General features: G+C 43.5%; 1 protein-coding gene across 2 annotated transcripts in view; it reads left to right on the plus strand.

Moving 5' to 3' along the window:
- Positions 1-20,069, plus strand: part of FHIP1A (FHF complex subunit HOOK interacting protein 1A) — a 140,657-nt gene that overhangs the window by 90,048 nt on the left and 30,540 nt on the right. For both annotated transcript variants that reach the window (XM_073341346.2, XM_073341348.2), the window contains 2 exons: positions 4,813-4,968; positions 8,168-8,254. In XM_073341346.2, the coding sequence (XP_073197447.1) occupies positions 4,813-4,968; positions 8,168-8,254 (243 nt within the window). The remainder of the gene's footprint in view (positions 1-4,812; positions 4,969-8,167; positions 8,255-20,069) is intronic.

The raw sequence follows: 20,069 nt of genomic DNA on the forward strand, positions 1-20,069 counted from the left end.
ATGAAACAATACCTCCTCCCACCCCACTCTCCTGCTGGTAATAGCTTATCTAAAGTGACCACTCTCCTTCCAATGTGTATGATAATCAAGTTGGGCCATTTCCAGCACAAATCCAGGTTTTCTCACCCTCCGCCCCCCCCCCCGCCCCAAACTCACTCTCCTGCTGGTAATAGCCCATCCAAAGGTTTCAGAGTAACAGCCGTGTTAGTCTGTATTCGCAAAAAGAAAAGGAGTACTTGTGGCACCTTAGAGACTAACCAATTTATTAGAGCATAAGCTTTCGTGAGCTACAGCTCACTTCATCAGATGCATATCGTGGAAACTGCAGCAGACTTTATATATACACAGAGAATATGAACCATCCAAAGTGACCACTCTCTTTACAATGTGTACAATGTGTCACACAGGAGAGTGAGTTTGTGTGTGGGGGGGCAGAGGGTGAGAAAACCTGGATTTGTGCTGGAAATGGCCCAACTTGATTATCATACACATTGGAAGGAGAGTGATCACTTTAGATAAGCTATTACCAGCAGGAGAGTGGGGTGGGAGGAGGTATTGTTTCATGGTCTCTGTGTATATAATGTCTTCTGCAGTTTCCACAGTATGCATCCGATGAAGTGAGCTGTAGCTCACGAAAGCTTATGCTCAAATAAATTGGTTAGTCTCTAAGGTGCCACAAGTACTCCTTTTCTTTTTGCGAATACAGAGTAACACGGCTGTTACTCTGAAACTTGTCTCTTAATGAGAACTGTGGGTAGTACTCAGCACCTCAGAACCAGGCCACTTATATTTAGGGGCCTAAATATGGATTTATGAATACAATGGATGGATGGTTGAATAAATGGCAGATCTAAAACCAAATTCCTGTTGACTAATCCAGTGCAATGCACAAGTAATGCAAAGCATCTAATGAAGATACTTGTTCTTGCCCAGAGTTGTCTGTAATTCTGATATGTGAATGTAAGGCATTTGTCCTATGCAGAAGTAATTTTACAGGCCAGTTAATTCCTTTCTAATCTGCCCCATCCCCTGCCTTCCTTCACTTCCCTCTCTCTGCTGGAAAAAACAAAACAAAAAACTACCTCTCTGTTAGGGGGCTTATACCTTCACCCACTTACTTCCCTGGTCCTTCTCGCATGAACAGGGAGCAACAATACCCGAAGTCCAAAGGTGCAAACTATTCGATGTTTATTGGGGTGAACTTCCAGCAAGCATGATTCCAGTTTCCTTCCTTAGTGTCCCCCTTCCCAGCTCTGACACCACAGAGCCTTACACCTGTGTCCCTGTTCCCATTCCTGCCCTTAGCCAAACATGATTCCTATTTCCTTACCCCCATTCCCTGTTCCCATTTCCCCCTTTAACAAAACATGATTCCAATTCCCCCACCCCCATTCCCTGTTCCCATTTCCCCTTTTAGCAAAACATGATTCCAATTTCCTTACCCCCATTCCCTGTTCCCATTCCCCCACACACACCCACTTCCTGATTGACTGCAGACTATATAGTAAAACTTGAGTTCTGCTTATACCTTAACCAATCATTTTCCTGAAATTTAACGAACCAATCCTAACATATTGTAACATGATTATATAACCAATTATATTCCACCACCTTAATTAGTTTACACCCAGCAAAGTTAATTATACAGCAGACAGAAACAATCACAGAACCAGACAGAGATTATACAGACAAACAATAGCAAAGTGGGAACTATAATGACAAAACAATACAGAAGTGAGGATTTCACATCCCAGCTATTGATAAGTGAGTTCTTGCCAGACAGGATGCTATCAAACTAAGTTTCCTTTTACATTTTCTAGGCACTTCCTTTTCTCTGGAGGCGATAGGCACTATCAGGACAGGATTGTATTCCTAACAGCCCAATAGCACCTTCTTTCAATGTGACTAATTTGGAATGTGAGGATGTGACTGGTTGCTTCCGTTTATGGCTGCCTCTCTTGCTTAGCCAAAGGCCTTAGCATAAGAACAGGGCCTCAGACTGTCACAGTAAGAGAAGGCCCTTACACCGGCAGACAGTGATTTTGATTCTTTCTTTTATATCTCTATAACTAGCCAAGTGATAAGAATACACCTAAATTCTTAGAATACAGGCTTTTACAGACAGGCCTGAATATCTATATCCTAACACTCTCCCAAAATTCTTCTTAGAAATAACAATATATTTTCCCCAAAACTATATTATGGTATGAACAATGCAATGTCGTCTTCTCATTTTCTTATCCAGAATCTGAACCTGTGATCACTTAATATACATCTACACAGTTTTTGTTTGTTTTTGTTTTTTTAAAGGGGTGGGAGAGGCAGTGAGTTTCAGAGCCCAGATCAGTTGACTTGGGCTCATGCTACAGGGCTAAAAATAGCAGTGTAGATGTTCAGAGTTTGACTGGAGCCTAGGCCCTGAGACCCAGCAATGAGGGAAAGTCCCAGAGCCCGGGCTTCATCCTGAACGGGAAAGCCTGTACTGATATTTTTAGCCCTGTAGCATGAGCCTGAGTCAGTTGACCTAGGCTCTGAGACTTGCTGCCGCAGGAGTTTTTTTGTTTGTTTTTGTTGTGTAGATGTGCCCTTAGTGTCAAAGGCTAAATAGATACAATTTTGTGTCTTCCTGAGTGCATAGTATTGAAGCCTTGTTCAGTGACCTTCTGGAGGAGAGGCAGAAAATAAACACCTAAAACTAACCCTGTCCTTTAGAAGGCTGCTGAGTCTCACTTGCCACAAGGGCTTCACAGAGGTTTTTCAGGTGCCCGAGGTAATATGTGAAAATGAGCCCCTCCCACCCCGCCCCCATACCCCTCCAAAATAGTTACCGTGTTTGAAAGAGTTTAAGATGAAAGAGTTTAAGAAGAGCTGAGAGGTCTTGGGAGTTAGAGGGAACCCTGACCTGTTGAGTCATTGCTTTCCCTGTGGTGATAGGGGGGCTCTGCCCTGTGTGTGCCTGGCAGGGGGTGTTCCCACTTTCACATTTCTCTGTCTTCTGGCCCCGCTACCAGCAGGAGTGGCATTCCTGAACCTGCTTCTACCTCAAGGCTCTCGGCCTGGTGGATTCTCTTGGGCCTGGTGCAACATTTCCAGTGGTAGCAGTGGTGGGATCTGAGGCAGGCAATTTGCTCACTGAACTGTCAGTGGCAGGTAGACTATCAATTGCCTCTACTTAAACTAGTTCACAATGCCACTTGATCATGTTTGGCCACTCTGTCATTTTGGGGGCTCTGTCAAATGGGGGCTCTGGTCAAGCTGTCCCTTTTAGGCCCCCCCACCCCCTTTTAACTTGTTTTTAAGTCATCCTGGTACTGAAGTATGTGATCATAAAAATAACTTGAGCTGTTGCTATAACTACTCGTACTCCAGCTTCTTAGTCTACATCCTGACATAAAACAAAAGAAACAGTGCAGCTCAGCAAATCTAAGCATTACTTTTTCCACAGTATTTTTATATCTGGCTTAATTATGCCAGTCTACAGAAATCTGTCTTCAAAGTTAGGTGGTTTAGGAATGGAGAGCATTCAGGGATACTACCTTTGCCCTTTAGGGTGAGCTACCAGTTGTAATAGATTTAATTAATGCATCCTCAGGACTGAAATCCCCATAAAATTAACTTTTGGGTCTCTGTTCTCTATTGTCACAAGCATTCATTTTGTAATAGATAAACCACTTGCTTTGGAGCAGGGCTCTCACCCTCTCACATTATAGGGGTCAAGTGGGTGTTTGTGGAGAGTAGGGATATTCTTGCCAAGAATCTGCTGCATGAAAGCTGAAAAGATCCCCTTGGGCTTTGGTCCTAATTACCACATTAAAGTGAGGCTCATTTTAAAAAGTAGCACAGAAACTGTACAAAATCATGAGAAAGAAGGAAAGATGGAGCTGTGGACAAGATAATGGCTGAGAACACTGTGGTTTGGTAACTTCTTATAAAATCTGTGACTTGAAACTGCTCATGACTTTAAGAAAATACAGTAACACTTTAACAGGTTTGTAATGGTGTATTTTATATTTATGGTCAAAAAACTACAGTGTTATACTTTACATATAGAAGATGCTGTGCAAGTATCTTTACTCATTAACATTAGCAACAATGCCCCTAATTTCTCCAAAGAGTCTTTTCCCCTCCTCCACTTCTCCCCAGTGGTAAACAGAACCTATAACTATTAGGAGTGACCATTTTCCTTACTATATCTGGCACCATGAGTTCCAAAGCCTAAGAACAAAAGGCGCCAGATGTGTGATGCCTGAATGAAGTCGTGTTTGTTGCAGATGGGATGATCCTACTTCCTATGATTCATAATGGAACTGCTCTGTATAGTCACCTATAACCATAAAATGATAGCCCTCAATGATTCCCTCGATATTCATAGTTATGGAGTTCTGAAGACAGTGACTGGTGTTTTTCTGATGTTTCACCAGATGGTAGAGAACATTTAGAGACTGGTACTAGACTGGAGAAAGGTGAAAGCAGGAAGGAACAGATGTAAAATGATCTTCTGAACATAAAGAAAACAGTGGTGGTTTTCCAATTAAAACAGATTACAATCATTAGGCAGCCTTTGTCTTGGGCAGTTTTTCCTAAGTGGCAGCTTTTAAAAGGAGAGGAATTTCAGCTGAAATGAATTTTAAAAACTGATGATTTTCTGTAGCATCACTTAAACGTTCATTTCCCCCCCTTTTCTGTCATCCCCCTAAGTGTTACTGAAACTAGTAAGAAGAATGTTTTAATGTTATGTTGGAACATTGTTTAAGTCCATGAACTGAACAGTTGGGTAAAGGGCTGTTTTTTCTTCATTATTTCTGAATACAGGTACTAGCAACAGGACTGAGTGGCCTCTATTCATCTTTGCCTACAAAGCTGGAAGAAAATGGAGAATGGCACTGTCTGCTGAAAGATGACTGGCTTCTGTCCCCAGCTCTTGTTCAGTTCATGAATTCCCTAGAATTTTGCAATGCAGTAATACAGGTACTGGATCTGACTCAGATTTTTTTCTTTATAGCATCAGTTAAACTATATTGTCAAAGCCTTTTACAGGATGTGTTTATTTGGTGGACAGTAGTGTATAGAACTAATTTTTATTTAGTTTAGTGTAACATCATTGTTTAAATGAATGAATGAAAGATCTGCTCTAGGAGTTATTTTGGGGAAGTCCTGTGGCCTGTGTTATAAAGGAGGTCAGACTAGATGATCACAACGGTTCTTTCTGGCCTTGGAATATATGTATGAAAAAAGTGTTCAAAGCTGTTACTGTTCAGTATGGTTACAAAGATTAATCTACACAGGTAGCTTTCAAGTAGCAAATGTTTCTAATTAATAAAATGTAAATATGCAGGTTTTGGGGAGTTGTTACATTGAGTAATTGGGAGACTTGTCTTAGTTCTCTTCCTAAAGATTGTTGATTGCATTTTAAATACCCACATTGATATTAAAAGAAATCAAATGTCTTTATTTGAGGAAAAAGGTAATTTTATCTATTTGAGTAGAGAAGAATATCCCATCTTTACATCTAGGTTCTCATAAAAGTCTACAAACAAAAACACTTATTTTCCCTAATCATGTGTACTATATAAAGAATATTGTTACCTTAGTTGAATTTAGCAAGAGTTACGCATCATCTTATCAACACAAATTAAATTCCCTTCAAAATTGGTCTGTTTAGAACACACCCTCTGTTCTTGATTTCTCGATTAGATTTTTTCCTCTTGATTCCTGGTTATTTTTCATCTCCAGTCTAAAGACAAAAATCAGGTTTTATATATTTTTCTAGGCTACAGTTTTTCTATAGCCAGTGTTTTATGAGAAGACAATATAAATTTTGCTGCATCTGTGGATTTGTTTTCTGTATAAGGAAGCGTGCTCAATAACATTAGTGAAGTTGTCATATTTTACTGTGAATTAAAAAGTAATTTCTATAAAGGTTTGTATGCAAAATTTAGTGAAGCAACTGACTATACTTGTATAACACAGATGAAGCTTTATTTATCATTTTTTAAAAAAAACTTACATGTCATAAATAGAATTAATAGTTGTTTTTACCCTCAAAGCTGCAATATAATCAGCCTTCTAATGCGTACGTGTTGAAATGTGAAATGGTGGCCATACTCATTTCTAAGTCTACCATGTTCCAAGAGAGGTTACAATCTTAGCCAGTGACGTTTGATACTACATTTTTTCATTAGAGTGAAGGCTGTTAAGGATAGTAAAGAAAATGTGAAATTATTTTAAATCAGTGTAAAAATAAATCCAAACAATCAGATATTTTAAAACATATTTCTGTAAAGGGGCGGGGGGACAGACATTGAATGAATTCTATTTTTTATGTAGTGCTAGATTGTAATTTTACAATCTACACTCGATATGAGGCAGAGCATAGCTGGACCACCACAGGAGCACACCAGAGAACTAATTGTGACTAAGGGTATGTCTGCACTGCATTTTAAAACCTGTGGCAGCAAGTCGCAGAGCTTGGGTCTACAGGCTCTCATGCTACAGTGCTAAAAATAGCCATGTAGCTCGAGCGCTGAAGCCCATGTCCTAGGTTTCATAGTCCAAGCTCCAGCCTGAACCTGAAGATCTAAACAACTGTTTTTAGTGCCTTAGCGTGAGCCTAAGTCTGTAGACGCAGGTGCTTGACTCTCTGCTATGGGTTTTAAAACACAGTGTAGACATACCCTCAGCCACAGATTCACCTTGGTCATGCTGGTGAGGGGAATATATAGCTGCTTTTCATGAAGTGGTTTATTCTGTCCTGGGACAGCTACTCGTACCAGTGAATAAACAGGGAGGGTGGAGCCAGGACTCCAGCCCCTCTCTGACTTCCTCCCTCTCTCTCTCCCCACCCACTGGGTTGAAGAGGGGAGTATTATTGGGGTAGTATCCCCTGTTCTCCCCTCCACAGCTGGAGTCACAAATCTGAGGAGGGCTGAGCAGAGGCATAAGAGGACCGTATTCTTGGACAAGGGCTGGGACATTCTGAGGAGTGGGTGGGTGTGTGTGACATATTATGCATATACATGCGTAGTGTAATTAAAAAATTTAAAAAAAATACTTGGTTTCTAATACACTTCTGTGCTCCTATAATACCAAATTTATTTTTAGAAAGTATTAGTTCATAATATTACGTAACTGTTTTGCTCTTTTGAAAACAAAAGATTAACTCCACATTGTAAAAATAAGCAATGGTTTGTCATGTTTTACTACACGATTTTTATTACAAATGACAAGTAACTTATCTTTTTAAGTGCTTAACCAGTCTATTGAGTGAGTAACGCACTTTCAAAAGGGAAAAAAGGTTGCATGTTTGGCCAGCGGAATGAGAATGCTCCCAATATCTCATGTACTCTTGAAATATATTAAAACCTACCACTCTGCTTTTTTATGGTAGTATTACAAGTTAATATTGGTATGTCCACCTTAGTAACCCTGTCAGGGCTGGTAGGGCTAAAATTAGACCTGCCAGTTCTATTTTGGTTCATGGGCATGCATATCACACTGTCCGTTCATTCATCCTTGTCAGCAGGCAGGGAGATTGAAATATATGGGAAAAGCCCTGTCTCTGTGTTTGGCTATATCATTCTTGTTGTTCCTTAACTTTGTGTATTTAATCGCAGAGGGGAAACCTTTTAATACCCAAAACAAAAACTGTTCAAAAGAACAAAATCAAGGTATCTTGTTGAAATGGGCAGAGGGTTTTGACAGTGATTAAAGATATTCTTTTAGAGTAACAGCCGTGTTAGTCTGTATTCGCAAAAAGAAAAGGAGTACTTGTGGCACCTTAGAGACTAACCAATTTATTAGAGCATAAGCTTTCGTGAGCTACAGCTCACTTTATCAGATGCATATCGTGGAAACTGCAGCAGACTTTATATATACAGAGAGAATATGAACCAGTGGGGTGGGAGGAGGTATTGGTTCATATTCTCTCTGTATATATAAAGTCTGCTGCAGTTTCCACGATATGCATTTGATAAAGTGAGCTGTAGCTCACGAAAGCTTATGCTCTAATAAATTGGTTAGTCTCTAAGGTGCCACAAGTACTCCTTTTCTTTTAAAGATATTCTGTGTTTTATCTTATTTTAAGAATCTTTGCAGAGAACTATTGTTTTAAGAACAAATATGATGGTTCAGAGATGCAGTTTATCATGACACGAGATTTCTTTTTTAGGTGGCACATCCCTTGATTCGTAACCAGCTTGTGAACTACATTTACAATGGGTTTTTGGTGCCAGTAATGGCTCCTGCACTCCATAAGGTCAGTGACTTGTGTGTGCATACACTTTGCTTTATAGCAGACAAAGGCAACATTAATAATCAATGGGATACTATTCGGTGGTGATGAAATTCCACATAATCTAATTGCATGTGTTTAGGCCAACTTTGCCCCCTCCCCTTTCCATACTCTCCATTTACCTTTTATGGCATTTGATCGTTAACCAGGATGGAGGCATCTCTCTGTGATGGCAGAAGATCTTCATTCAGTAGAGGAGTATGTACTGGTTTAATCTGTTATAGACGTGACTGTAGCACATCAATTTGAGGTCGGCATCCTCCACCTATCTGGGAAATAAGCCCCAAGTCGGCTGCCAGCCCAGGCCTTGCACGTGATTATGAAGTAGGCTGGTTTTGTGATGCTGTGTCAATGCAAGAACGAACAAGTTTGAAATGTAAAAACTAAGTCTTGTTTGTTTGACGTGACTTTTAATGTTAAATCCATATTAATCCTATTTGTACCAGCATGTTGGTGATGTTAATGGTAGGGGGCCTGCTCCCACTGCTTGAGGAAACGATGGTAGGAAGACAGTGACTTTTTTCAGCAATAAAAAACTATTACATATGGAGATGCACAAAATTTGGCAGCTATGACTCTGTTAAGAAATTTACGCATCATGGTGGTTCAGCTGAAGTGTCATTAGCCTTACTGCTGTACTATCTGTCTACTTCTTGCTCTTCAGCCTAGTGCTGCTCTTAGTTAAAGAGCTGTAGCGGGAGCTTCTAACCTGTTTCCAACTTTCTAAAGCAAGGTTTATGTTACATATTGCCATACAGCTTCTGTAGCAGTGCTGAGTACTGTACCCATGTTTGGAGATGAAATGGTAGTTCTCCTTCAAGTGCTGGTCCCTATGAGTATTGCACTGTGGGTACACATGTGCTTCATGTGCCTGAGACTAAATAATGCTTGTTATTAGCTACTTCTGGGGGAATTGTGTGCCAAAAAATTAAAAATTCCACGCACAATATTTTAAAATTCTGAAAAATTCTGCATATTTTATTTGTCAAAATACTACCATAGAATCACACCAGTTTCAATTATTTTTGGTCATTTATTTCAAAATACTGTCAGCAAGTATGTCTGTAACAATACAGATGACAAAAAGATTCAGAAAATATTTTTTGACAAAATAGATTCCTTACCAAGCATATTAATACAGAACTCTGAGTAATAATTCATTTAAACTACAATACAGAACCATATTTCCCACACACCCCAGAAGCAGTGCAAAGACTGGGGGGAGTCAGGGGTAATGGAGGAGCTGAGGGAGAGGGAAATAATTGCTGGGAAGGACCCTGGGTGTGAACCTGAAGAGTTGTTAGATATGGGTGGGAAAAGTATGGAACAGGGTTTTTTTGGGGGGCGGGGAGGGACTATTAGCAAGCTTCCCCCATGTAGACTTTGGCTGACCTCTAACCTCTCCCATTCAGTCAGGCACGTGTCCCTCCATCCCCCACTCAGACACCCACTCCCCCCAACCCATGTGGCCCTGCACCTCCCTCCCCCTTACGGTCCTGTGCCTCCGCTCCCATTCAGCCCCTACCCCAGTCTGTCCTCCCCCACTAGCCCTTATGAGCCCCTGTCTGACATCTCAGCACCCCATGCTGTCTGTCTCCCATTAGCCTGTCTCCTGACCTGGCCCACTGCGAAGACAGCAGGCTTTTTCTCTTTCCTTGCTGGCTGGCAGTGGCTGCTGTGTTCTATTGCCACAGAGCCCTCTGGTGGGCAAAATGTGGAACTGCAGCAACTTTTCAGCAGAAGTTTTTTCTCTGCGCAAAAAAATTAAAAATATGCTTGGCTCATTAATTATGGACGCAGTGGTGCAGAATTCCCCAGGAGTATATTAGCATCCATTTGTCCACTCCTGCGCTGTTCCTATCCTCATGCTCTGAACCAAAGTTATAAAGAGCAGTGTGGACCACCCATTTCTCCTGTTCCTACTTACCGTTGCATGGTCTGAGGTGGAACATTCCAGTTTCCTCTAAGTTCTTCCTTCCACTTGATCTGTAAATAATGTATATCAAGTTATTAGACTGTTCTTGTTTTAATTAGTATAGACACTTAAGTTTGGGAAGTTGTTTTTCCCTTTCCTCCCCATCTCCCTTTCTGGTGCAAAGCTCAGACTATGCCCAGGACTCTGGACTTCAAAAACTCTCTATCCTGCTTCGAGCCTTCCTGGTCAGCGATGACTATTAGAGGTGCCTATACTGCCTTGGAGAATCTCACATCTCTGCCAAGCCTAGTATCTGCTGCTCCTTCCCCAGCCGAACCTGCCAAGCATGGGAGGTTAGATTGCAGTAACTTCTTATGGAGTGTTCAGTGAGGCCTCAGTCTGACCCACCCTGGGCAAATTCCCTGGTATATCATGTGTTAAGACAGAGGGGTAGAGCTAAGGACTTCTCTATTCAGATGAAGCACTATCTAGAGAGAGTATCCCCCCAAGTCCTCCTCTAAGAGGAAGACTTTTCCTCGACACCCTCTAAACCATGAGTCTTTGTGCCATAGGGTCCAGAGGTTCAGAATCCCTGAAGACCCACAGCACTGAGTCTCACGCTCTGAGGGCTAAGTGTGCTGCAGCTTCAGCTCTGGCACTGTCTGTTTCCCCTTCGTAGTTAGTACTGTGCAAGGAGAAACACTGCAACTCCCTACCTGGACAACCATCCGTACTAGCAAAGAAGCACAGGGAGTCATATGCACCAACAGTACTGATATGCTCACATAGGGAAACTCTCACTAGCAAGGGACTCCCTATTAGGGTTGCCAATTTTGGTTGGACGTATTCTTGGAGATTTCATCACATGACATAATCTTTAATTAAAGATTAATTTTTAATTTCTGGACACTCCAGGACAATCCTAGAAGGTTGGCAACCCTACTCCCTATGCCAGCTCCGTTGGTTTTGGGAGATGGGACCTTTCATTTCCTGACTGGAGAGAGGTATACGACCACTGAGGATATCACTATCCTCACGGATCTGCACTCTCCCATCCTTTCAGACCTAGTCCTTTTTAGGGAGATTCTGAGACCATCAGGGCAGGAATACTATGAAGAGCGGGGCTGTTCTCTAGTACCATCCACCAGTAGGGGAGCTATAACATCTACAGAACAGATGACACTGCTTTTAGAATTGGACCCAATGTTGTTCTCGTCGGGAGGGTCTGACATTGAGGAGGGACCATCATTGCCTCCATCGAGTGAGGTTAATCTGGATGCAAGATCCAGAATCTCCTGGGCTCTTCCACAAGACATACCTCTCTCAGGACTACTGGTACTCCATGCCTTGGGGACCATCTCAGTCTATGATGGATCTGTCTCACTAGCCATATTGGGGGCCGTCGTACCTGTACATGCATTACCCAGAATCAATACGGTTCCATCAAGGATGCCATCATCCTGCTCCTCCAAGAGACCAGCTTGAGTTCCTCTTGGAGCCCATGGAAGAGGAGGAAGAAGAGCCAGATCCAGCAGTAGGGTGGTACCCCTGGTTAACAAAGCTATCCTAGAGCCAGCTAAGGTGTTGTGGCAAATCCAGCGATAAGCACACCTATTCCTACTCCTAAAAGGACAGAGAAGAGGTATTTTGTCCCAACCAAGGAGAAAAGTTTTTATGTTCACTCAGCCTGCCCCAAACTCCTTGGTAGTTTGAGCCACCATGGAAAGAAATAGACAGCAGCAAAGGAAATCTGCCCCTTCAAAAAAGAATGAGACCTACCCACTTTGCCAGGTTTCAGACCTCTGGCTCCAGCCCAAGTGGGAGTATCTACACTCCTATTTTAGTTCCACAGTATGAACCTGAGTCAATTGACCCAGGCTCTGAGACTCGCTGCCATTGGTGTTTTTTTGTTTTGTTTTTGCAGTGTAGACATGCCCTAAGTGTGCTTGATCTCCTCTTCCCCACCCCTCCCCCCTCCCTCGAGATCAAACACTTCTCTAAGTCATTCTTATAATCTTGTTTCTAAGTTTAGTTAAGTTTCCAACGTTAAAGAGTTCTTAAAAGAAGTGCTTTCTGTAGAGCAGTATCTTATGGTCCTCCACATTGCCTCAAAACTAAGTCTGTTCCCTGCACGTACAACTGTGATATTAAACACAAACTCTGCTGGACAGATGCATGCTGAAACAGGAAGCCAAACAGTCTGCTCAGCTGGTACAACTCCTTTTCTATTTGTAGGGGGTTGCCATTGAAGAGTTTTGTGTTCATTTCTCCATCTGAGGATGGTGAAGGAAACCCTTTCCCTCCCCCCTCATAGAAAAGGTAGAGATTGCATAAGCAGCTTTAACTCTCTCGCACTGCATTACTGTATTGGATGTCTCGCTTTCTATATGGCAGCCCAGAGTTGATGGTGTCTCTATAGGGAGTTAACCGCATGCTGCCAGATTTACACTATATCTACACTGTCCCACAGTTCGAATTACAGGGGTATAAATACAGTGCTCACCAAAGTGCTGTGCTGTTAATCCCCCATGTGGATGCTGTGAGGGCAAACTAAAAGGTTCCTAATTGGCATTGATGTAGTCCTATTAATATGAACCTTTTAGTTTGTGCCCAGAGTGTCCACATGGAGGAGTTACAGCGCAGCACTTTGTATGCACTGTTGTTCACACCCCCGTAGTCTGGGGCAGTGTAGACAAGCCCTGAATACTTCATCTCTGAGCAACTATGGAAAGCATTGTATCAAGATTGGGACAACAGAAGCTCAAAAATCTTGTCAGAAATAATTTATGTTCTCTGGATGAAAGTTTAAACTTTTTTACGTTCCATATCAACAGCTCCAAAGAAACTACACAAGAGCAGGAAAGTATTCTAATAGTGGTTATAGTAGAGAATTCTTATAGTAGAGAATTCTATGGGAAATTTCATTTATTGAGCAAAGCATACAATTCTGGCTTCTTACAAAAAGGTGAAAATGGTTTCCATTTTTGCTAGTGAAGTCTTATAGATTTTTCTTGTAAAATGTAGTGATTTGGGTAAATTGTTTCTTTTTTGGTCAATTACAGCAAAATACTATAAATTAGAATACATTTACAAAAGTTTGACTAAACTGGACAATATTTCAATCTACAGATTGGGCAGTTCTGAAGAATTTCTGTTTTGCAGTGAAAATATGCAAGACTCAAAACCAAGGATTCTCCCAAAATCCAGCTACCAAACACACAACGTTTAATTGATATTCAATTGTTATAAAAATTGGAATCTGAATGGGAAAAAAAAATCTGCTTGTGTGCAACAAATGAAACCTTCTACCAGATTAAATCAAAATTACGGATTTACTGGTCAACCAGTGGAACCAGAAGTCCTCAATCTGGCAGCAGTGCAGGCCAGAAAAAAAAGCGGGGGGGGGGGGGAAGCAAACACTGTACTGCCTTGGGGCTAAAGCCCAGAGGCTTAGGGCTTCAGACACTGGAAGGGGTGGCGGGGAGGAGGAGGGAGGCTTGGGTCTGCAGCTGCAAGGTGGGGGGTAGAGTCAGGGCTCCGGGCTTCTTACCCTTGGGAGCACTGGGGCTCAGGGCTTTAGATGGGGTGGGAGGGAGCACTGGGGAGCATGGCTTCAGCCCACAGCTCCGCTGACAGTTTCCATGGGTGTGTGTGTGGGGGGGCAGTCACAGGCACTGGCTTCCTCCTTGCTTCAGGGGTGCTCAGTGCCCATTCTGGCCCAGGCTTCCCCCCCACTCCACATCTTCACCTAAGCCCTTACCCCCATCCCCACTCCTCCCCCTGCCCCCTCTGGTGCCTCCTGCACACCATGGAACAGCTGATCGCAGTGGGCAGTAGGTGCTGGGAGGGAGGGGGAGCAGTTGATCGGCAGGGCCACTGGCGGGCAGGAGGTGCTGTGGGGGAGGGGATAGCTGACTGCCAGTGGGTGCTAAGCCCTAATTTTTTTCTGTGGGTACTCCAGCCCTGGAGTTCCCATGGAGTCAGTGCCTGTGGTGCCAGGGCTCAGGGCTTCAGCTCCGCGGCTCTATTCCTGCCTTCAGCCCTATGGGGGCGCTGGGTCTTGGGGCATTAGCTACAAGGGGAGCAGCAGTTTCAGCCCCGCACTCCCCCCGTAGCTAAAGCCCCAAGGCCCCCCCACTGCAGCAGGGAGTGGAGGTGCAGAAGCCAGGAGCGGAGCCTTGGAGCTGAAGTTCCGGCCCCAGCGCTCTCCCCTAGGTCTAAAGCGCTGAGCCCCGGTGCTCCTATAGGGCAGAAGCCCTGAGGGCATCCCCCCCACTCTCCCACCCCATGTCTGCAGCCCCAATCCCCCATGGGGCTGAGCTCCATAACCTCTTTTTCAGAGTTACAGGCAATCTCCATTCCCAAGGTGTCCGTAACTCTGAGGTTCTACTGTATTGGAAGAGGAGAAAAAGATTCTAATTGGGTTATCCAGTCACTAAGAGCCAAATTCTTTTTACAGTTACTCTTTTGTCAATCCAGAATAATTTTATGGATGTCTTGGGAGCTGTTCTGGGTTTACACATTTTAACTGAGGGCAGAATTTAGCCCTGAGATTAGTCTAATCTGGCCCTGGCTATGAAGTACTTGAGATTAGTTGGGCATTAGTATTTAAAAAGCTAAAAACTGTTAATATCTGTCATTAAACCAGTTAACGAGACATTGGGCTGGCTATCACCATGTAAATGTTACTTAAGGAAATCAGATCTCCACATCAGTGAAACCGTTGCTAACATTTCCTTTTTGTGGGATCTGTCAGTGGTACTTAAGACTTTTATGAACCTTTTCTTATTCACCTTTGAAGTCAATTGAATTCACGTTTCTTTTGAAAACAGAAGTCAATTTGGCTGTTAGGAGAGTATCAAGCTCCAAGCCTTAGTCATTAATGAACCTTCTTCAGATTCAGCAAGTCCATTGTTCTTCCAATAACATATCTTTGCTGGCTACCAAAACTTCTTTTCAATTTTCATGTTCAAAATTAACAACTTAATGCACTATTCTGCCAAAACATATTTAATGGAGGACAGACTGCACCGTTTAGTGGATCTGAAGAAAGGCTCAGGTGCATCTGAGATAAACCACCTAGAACAGGGGTCTCAAACACGTGGTCCGCAGGCTACATGCGGCCCGCGGGGCTATTTCCTGCAGCCCACCAGCTCCCCGTGGTCCCCCGCCCCCCGCGTTTACCTAGAGCGGCTCCATCCAGCGTGCACTGGAGGCAGGGCAGGCTTCCTGCCTGCCTGCCCTGCCCCCGTGCCACTCTGGGAAGTGGCCGGGACCTGGGGGATGGAGGGGACAGGGATCTGTGTTGCCCTGGCGGCTCCTCCAGGTACCTCCCCCAAAGCTCCCATTGGCCGTGGTTCCCGTTCCCGGCCAATGGGAGCTGTGGGGGGTGGTGCCTGGAGGCGCAGCCAGGGCAACACACAGACCCCTGTGCCTCCCCTCCCCCAGGTTCCGGCTGCTTCCCAGAGCAGCGCGGGGACATGGCAGGCAGGGAGCCTGCCCTGCCCCCAGTGTGCGCCGGGCCGGAGCCTGCCCCCTGAACCCCTCCTGCATCCCAACCCCCCTGCCCTGAGCCCCCTGCCGCACCCCAAACCCCTCCTGGGAATGAGGGTCGGGAAGGGGTGGGAAGAGGCAGGGGCCTCATGGAAGGGGTGGAGTGGGGGTGGGGGCCGGGGCAGAGGTGGGCGGGGTGCCAGTGATGCGGCCCTCGGGCCAATGTACTAATCCTCATGTGGCCCTTGTGGTCATTTGAGTTTGAGACCCCTGCCCTAGAAGGTAACGAGCAAATGCAGTTACATCTGAGGTCTTCATAAAACCCAGAAAAACTCCATAATAGGTTACTATTTTAAACCCTTGCTTCTGGGACAGACACCTCCTGGCTGAGTAGATAAGGAAGATTTTTCACTGTGCTGGAACAACTCCTTCATATATAGAAACCATTTCTAATTGCCACCCAAGAACTTAGTGCTGAGTTGATGATGTTTTTTCAAGTTATCTCACTCATACACCTGGAGACTTGTTTTTTAATAAAGAAAGGGCAAAATGAGAGAAACTCCTGAGCCAAATCCTTCCTTAAATCAGAACATAGATTCTGCTTCCATTATACACAGTGCTGTGGGCTTCCTAATTTCTAAAGTAATTTGGAACTTAAATAATAGAAAAATACCTGCACATTCACAGCCATGCACATAGAGGAACAGTTCCTGTTCTCAAGACAGATGCTTAAACTTTCTCTTATATTTTCAGCATTTTTTAACAGATACAACCTGGGTGAGAGACTAGACTTTAACTTGGTCAGAGCAAAAAGTCTCTTTCTCCTAAAATCAGAATTTTGGAGTTCAACTTTCATATGAAGGCCTATCTGCCTCATAATGCTGTTACGTTTTGACAACATGTCACTTATAGCTTGAAAGAGTGCAATTCTAAAAAGAAGCCTAATTTTTGGTGTTCTGTGTCAGTATCCTGACATGTAAGAAATAAACACACTTTTTTTCTAGGTTACTGAACTTATAGGATGATGATACAATTAACAGTAGGTACTATATGTCTCAATATTGTATTAATGCTGTAAATTCATTAGATGCGTCTTGCCACATTTTCAAAACTAACATTTGATAGAGAGTATCAGAGGGGTAGCCGTGTTAGTCTGGATCTGTGAAAGCGGCAAAGAGTCCTGTGGCACCTTATAGACTAACAGATGTATTGGAGCATAAGCTTTTGTGGGTGAATACCCACTTCTTCAGATTTGAGAGAGAGTTCACCAAAAATAAGATCTGTTGAGCCAAAACCTGCAAAATTCCAGTTAAGCAAATGGGACAGATTATGTTATCAGTTAACCAGTGTAAATCCAGAGTAACTCCAGTGAAGCCTATGGAGCAGTGGTCACCAACTGGTAACTCACGATCGACTGGTCAATTCTGGAGCCTCTGCCAGTCGATTGCCATCTCTGGCCACTAAAAGTCTGGCAGTGCAGCGGGACTAAGGCAGGCTCACTGCCTGCCCTGGCCCCACGCTGCTCCTGGAAGCGGCTGGCATGTCTCTGCAGCCTCTGTTGCTGCTGCCCCTGCCCCTTCAGCACCATCTCTGCAGAACCCATTGGCCGGGAACTTCCTAGTGGCTCTGACTAGCTCTGGTGGCAGGAGCTGTGGTGGTTCACAGCTCTGGCTCCCAATACAGCCGTTCTGGCTTTGGTGGAAGCAGTGGTGATGGCTCTAGTTGCAGCAGCACTGAGGGGCATGAGCCAGAGCGAGCAGATGGCACAACCTGGAGCTGGGCAAGGGGGACACAGAGTGGGAGAAGAAGTGAGAGTTTATTTGAATATGGGACATGTGACTGCATGTAGGGGCCCACAATAAAACCCTGCACCAACCCCCATCATTTTGTTCTTCTGCTACTGGCAGATGGGAGAAGGAGATGGGGGCAGGATGGCCCAGACTAGGTGGGGCCCGGTTAGCATTTGCCGTCCTTTCTAGTTGTTAAATCTGCCCCTGCAATGGATCTCACCTTGATGCACTGTATGGTAAACCAGCTATTCAAGTACAGGACTTCTCCAAGCAGATAATCAATTTACTGTGGTAATTATTTAAGATTAAGATTTACTCTGGGTTACACAAGAGACAAACTGGGGGATGATCATTTGTTAACGCCACTATATGGACAGGGGACTATTCATTACAGCATATATATGCATTAAGTACTGTATATCTTTGTGACTATCCAAAAATAATTTTCTACTTTAATTGGGAGTGATGTCATCCTTCTCCTTACTGAAAACCGTTTGCACAAGGAAGGATGATATTGCTTTATTCTCTGGAAAAGGCGATCACTGGCCTTTCATTTGGATCATTTGGCACTATGCCAAATGCTGCACATCTAATCTGTCCATTCTGTGGTATGTATAAAATATCTTTCACTTTGGTATCTAACTGGCACATGGATAGTTGCTTGGTAGGAGGCGCTATGAGCTCCTTCGAGGAGCAAAATGTGAAGCAGGGGCTGAATCATGATAGCCATATTCTTATGAAAGGGGGGAAAGCTGTAAATTAGCAATAATATTGTAAGGAGGCAGCAATAAAGAATCAGTGCACTTGGTTTTACACAATGAGAATAATATATTAAACTGACACAATGACAATTATTTGACTCCTCACTATGTCAGAAGCATAGTAACTTGTGAAACCTGCATCATTTACATAGTTGCCACTCCATCATCTAATCCATCATCACAGAAGATATTTACTAAAAATGATGCCGTAATTAGAGAAGAGCACTAGATTTCAGGGGTGGCTTTCTCATGGTTTCTCTATTTTGAATAATCTGTAAGCAAACTTGTGTCTCTCTAAGACTGTGAAGACTTGGTCAGTCTATCCTGTAGCAGAAAATACTTTCAAAAAAAGATTTGTACCAGCCATTTTCTTTATGAAAAAATGTGGGGTTCTTTTAACTATTGAATAAAAATAACCTCGGATGGAAACAAATGTGGATGGTAACACAAATTGTAGGCTGATCAGTAGATGAATGACATGAAAGTAGATTTTTTCCAGCTTTTTTTCTTTTAAATACTAGAATTCTACAGTAGGATTTGAAAAGACCACTTGTCTCATCCAGTCTTGACTGTTTTGAATAGGAAGGTTGAAATGTAGAGGATGCTGTGAATGGTTTTGGGAAGGTTGGTTTGTTGTTTTTGTTTTGGTAATTGTTTAATTGTAATATTGGAAAACTCATTTATTAACATTACCTATTCAACCTAACTTCCCTTGTAAAGGACTTTTTTACAAGGGGATGTGTGGGGGAGGAAACTCATATTCACTTGCTTTGACCAACTCCCTTCCTTGTGATATTTCTGATGCTTAGAAATTTAGGGATATCTGAAGAGAAGGGAGTTTTCAAAGCTCAAGAAAGATGACAGTTGAAGGCATGGAGAAAGTTTCAGGCGATCCTCTTTGTTTTTTCAAACTTGTTCATGTAAAGCCAAATCCGGAGCGTCTTAATGAGGTCCCACTCTGAGAAACTCCTATTGACATCAGTGTCTACAATGAAACAAGGTCTCAGATTTGGCCTTGGTGAATAGCAGTGACATGGGCAATAAACACTTGCATTCTTTGGGAACCAGGGATGTATCTTTGATGCTAGGACTGTTTTAGGAGCAGGTTAGACAAACACCGGTAAGGGATGGTCTAGATAAATGTTTTCCAAACTTGAGACGCCGCTTGTTCAGGGAAAGCCCATGGCGGGCCGGGCCGGTTTGTTTATCTGCCGCATCCAGAGGTTCGGCCAATCACGGCTCCCACTGGCCGCGGTTCACCGCTGCAGGCCAATGGGGGCTGCAGGAAGCAGCAGCTGGTACATCCCTTGGCCCGTGCCATTTCCCGCGGCCCCCATTGGCCTGCAGCAGCGAACCACAGCCAGTGGGAGCCGCGATCGGCCGAACCTGCGGACATGGCAGGTAAACAAACTGGCCCGGCCCGCCAGGGGCTTTACCTGAACAAGCGGTGTCCCAAGTTTGGGAAACACTGGTCTAGATAATACTAGATAAGTGCAGCCATGTGTACAAGGGACTGGACCAGATGATCTCTCAAGGTCCCTTCCAGTCCTATGATTCTATGATATATTATCTGTATGCTGTAAAGAAATTGATATGAATGTCTTCTAGAGAATCAAACTCGATATATTGCACTTAACTCAGGACACAGTCTCCAATCTGTTCAAAAGTGAGAGAGGCAAATTGAAGAAGAGAATAAAGAAAACAGCACTATAGTTAAAATATAGTGTTTTGGGGCCTTCAAGCACTTCCAGTGCTCCCACTGACTCCAACTAGCTTCCTCACAGTGCCAGTGAGGGAAGATTTTGTGACTTTTCCACCTT

Source organism: Lepidochelys kempii, chromosome 4 (assembly GCF_965140285.1).
Source record: "Lepidochelys kempii isolate rLepKem1 chromosome 4, rLepKem1.hap1, whole genome shotgun sequence".
Classification (NCBI taxonomy): Eukaryota; Metazoa; Chordata; order Testudines; family Cheloniidae; genus Lepidochelys; species Lepidochelys kempii.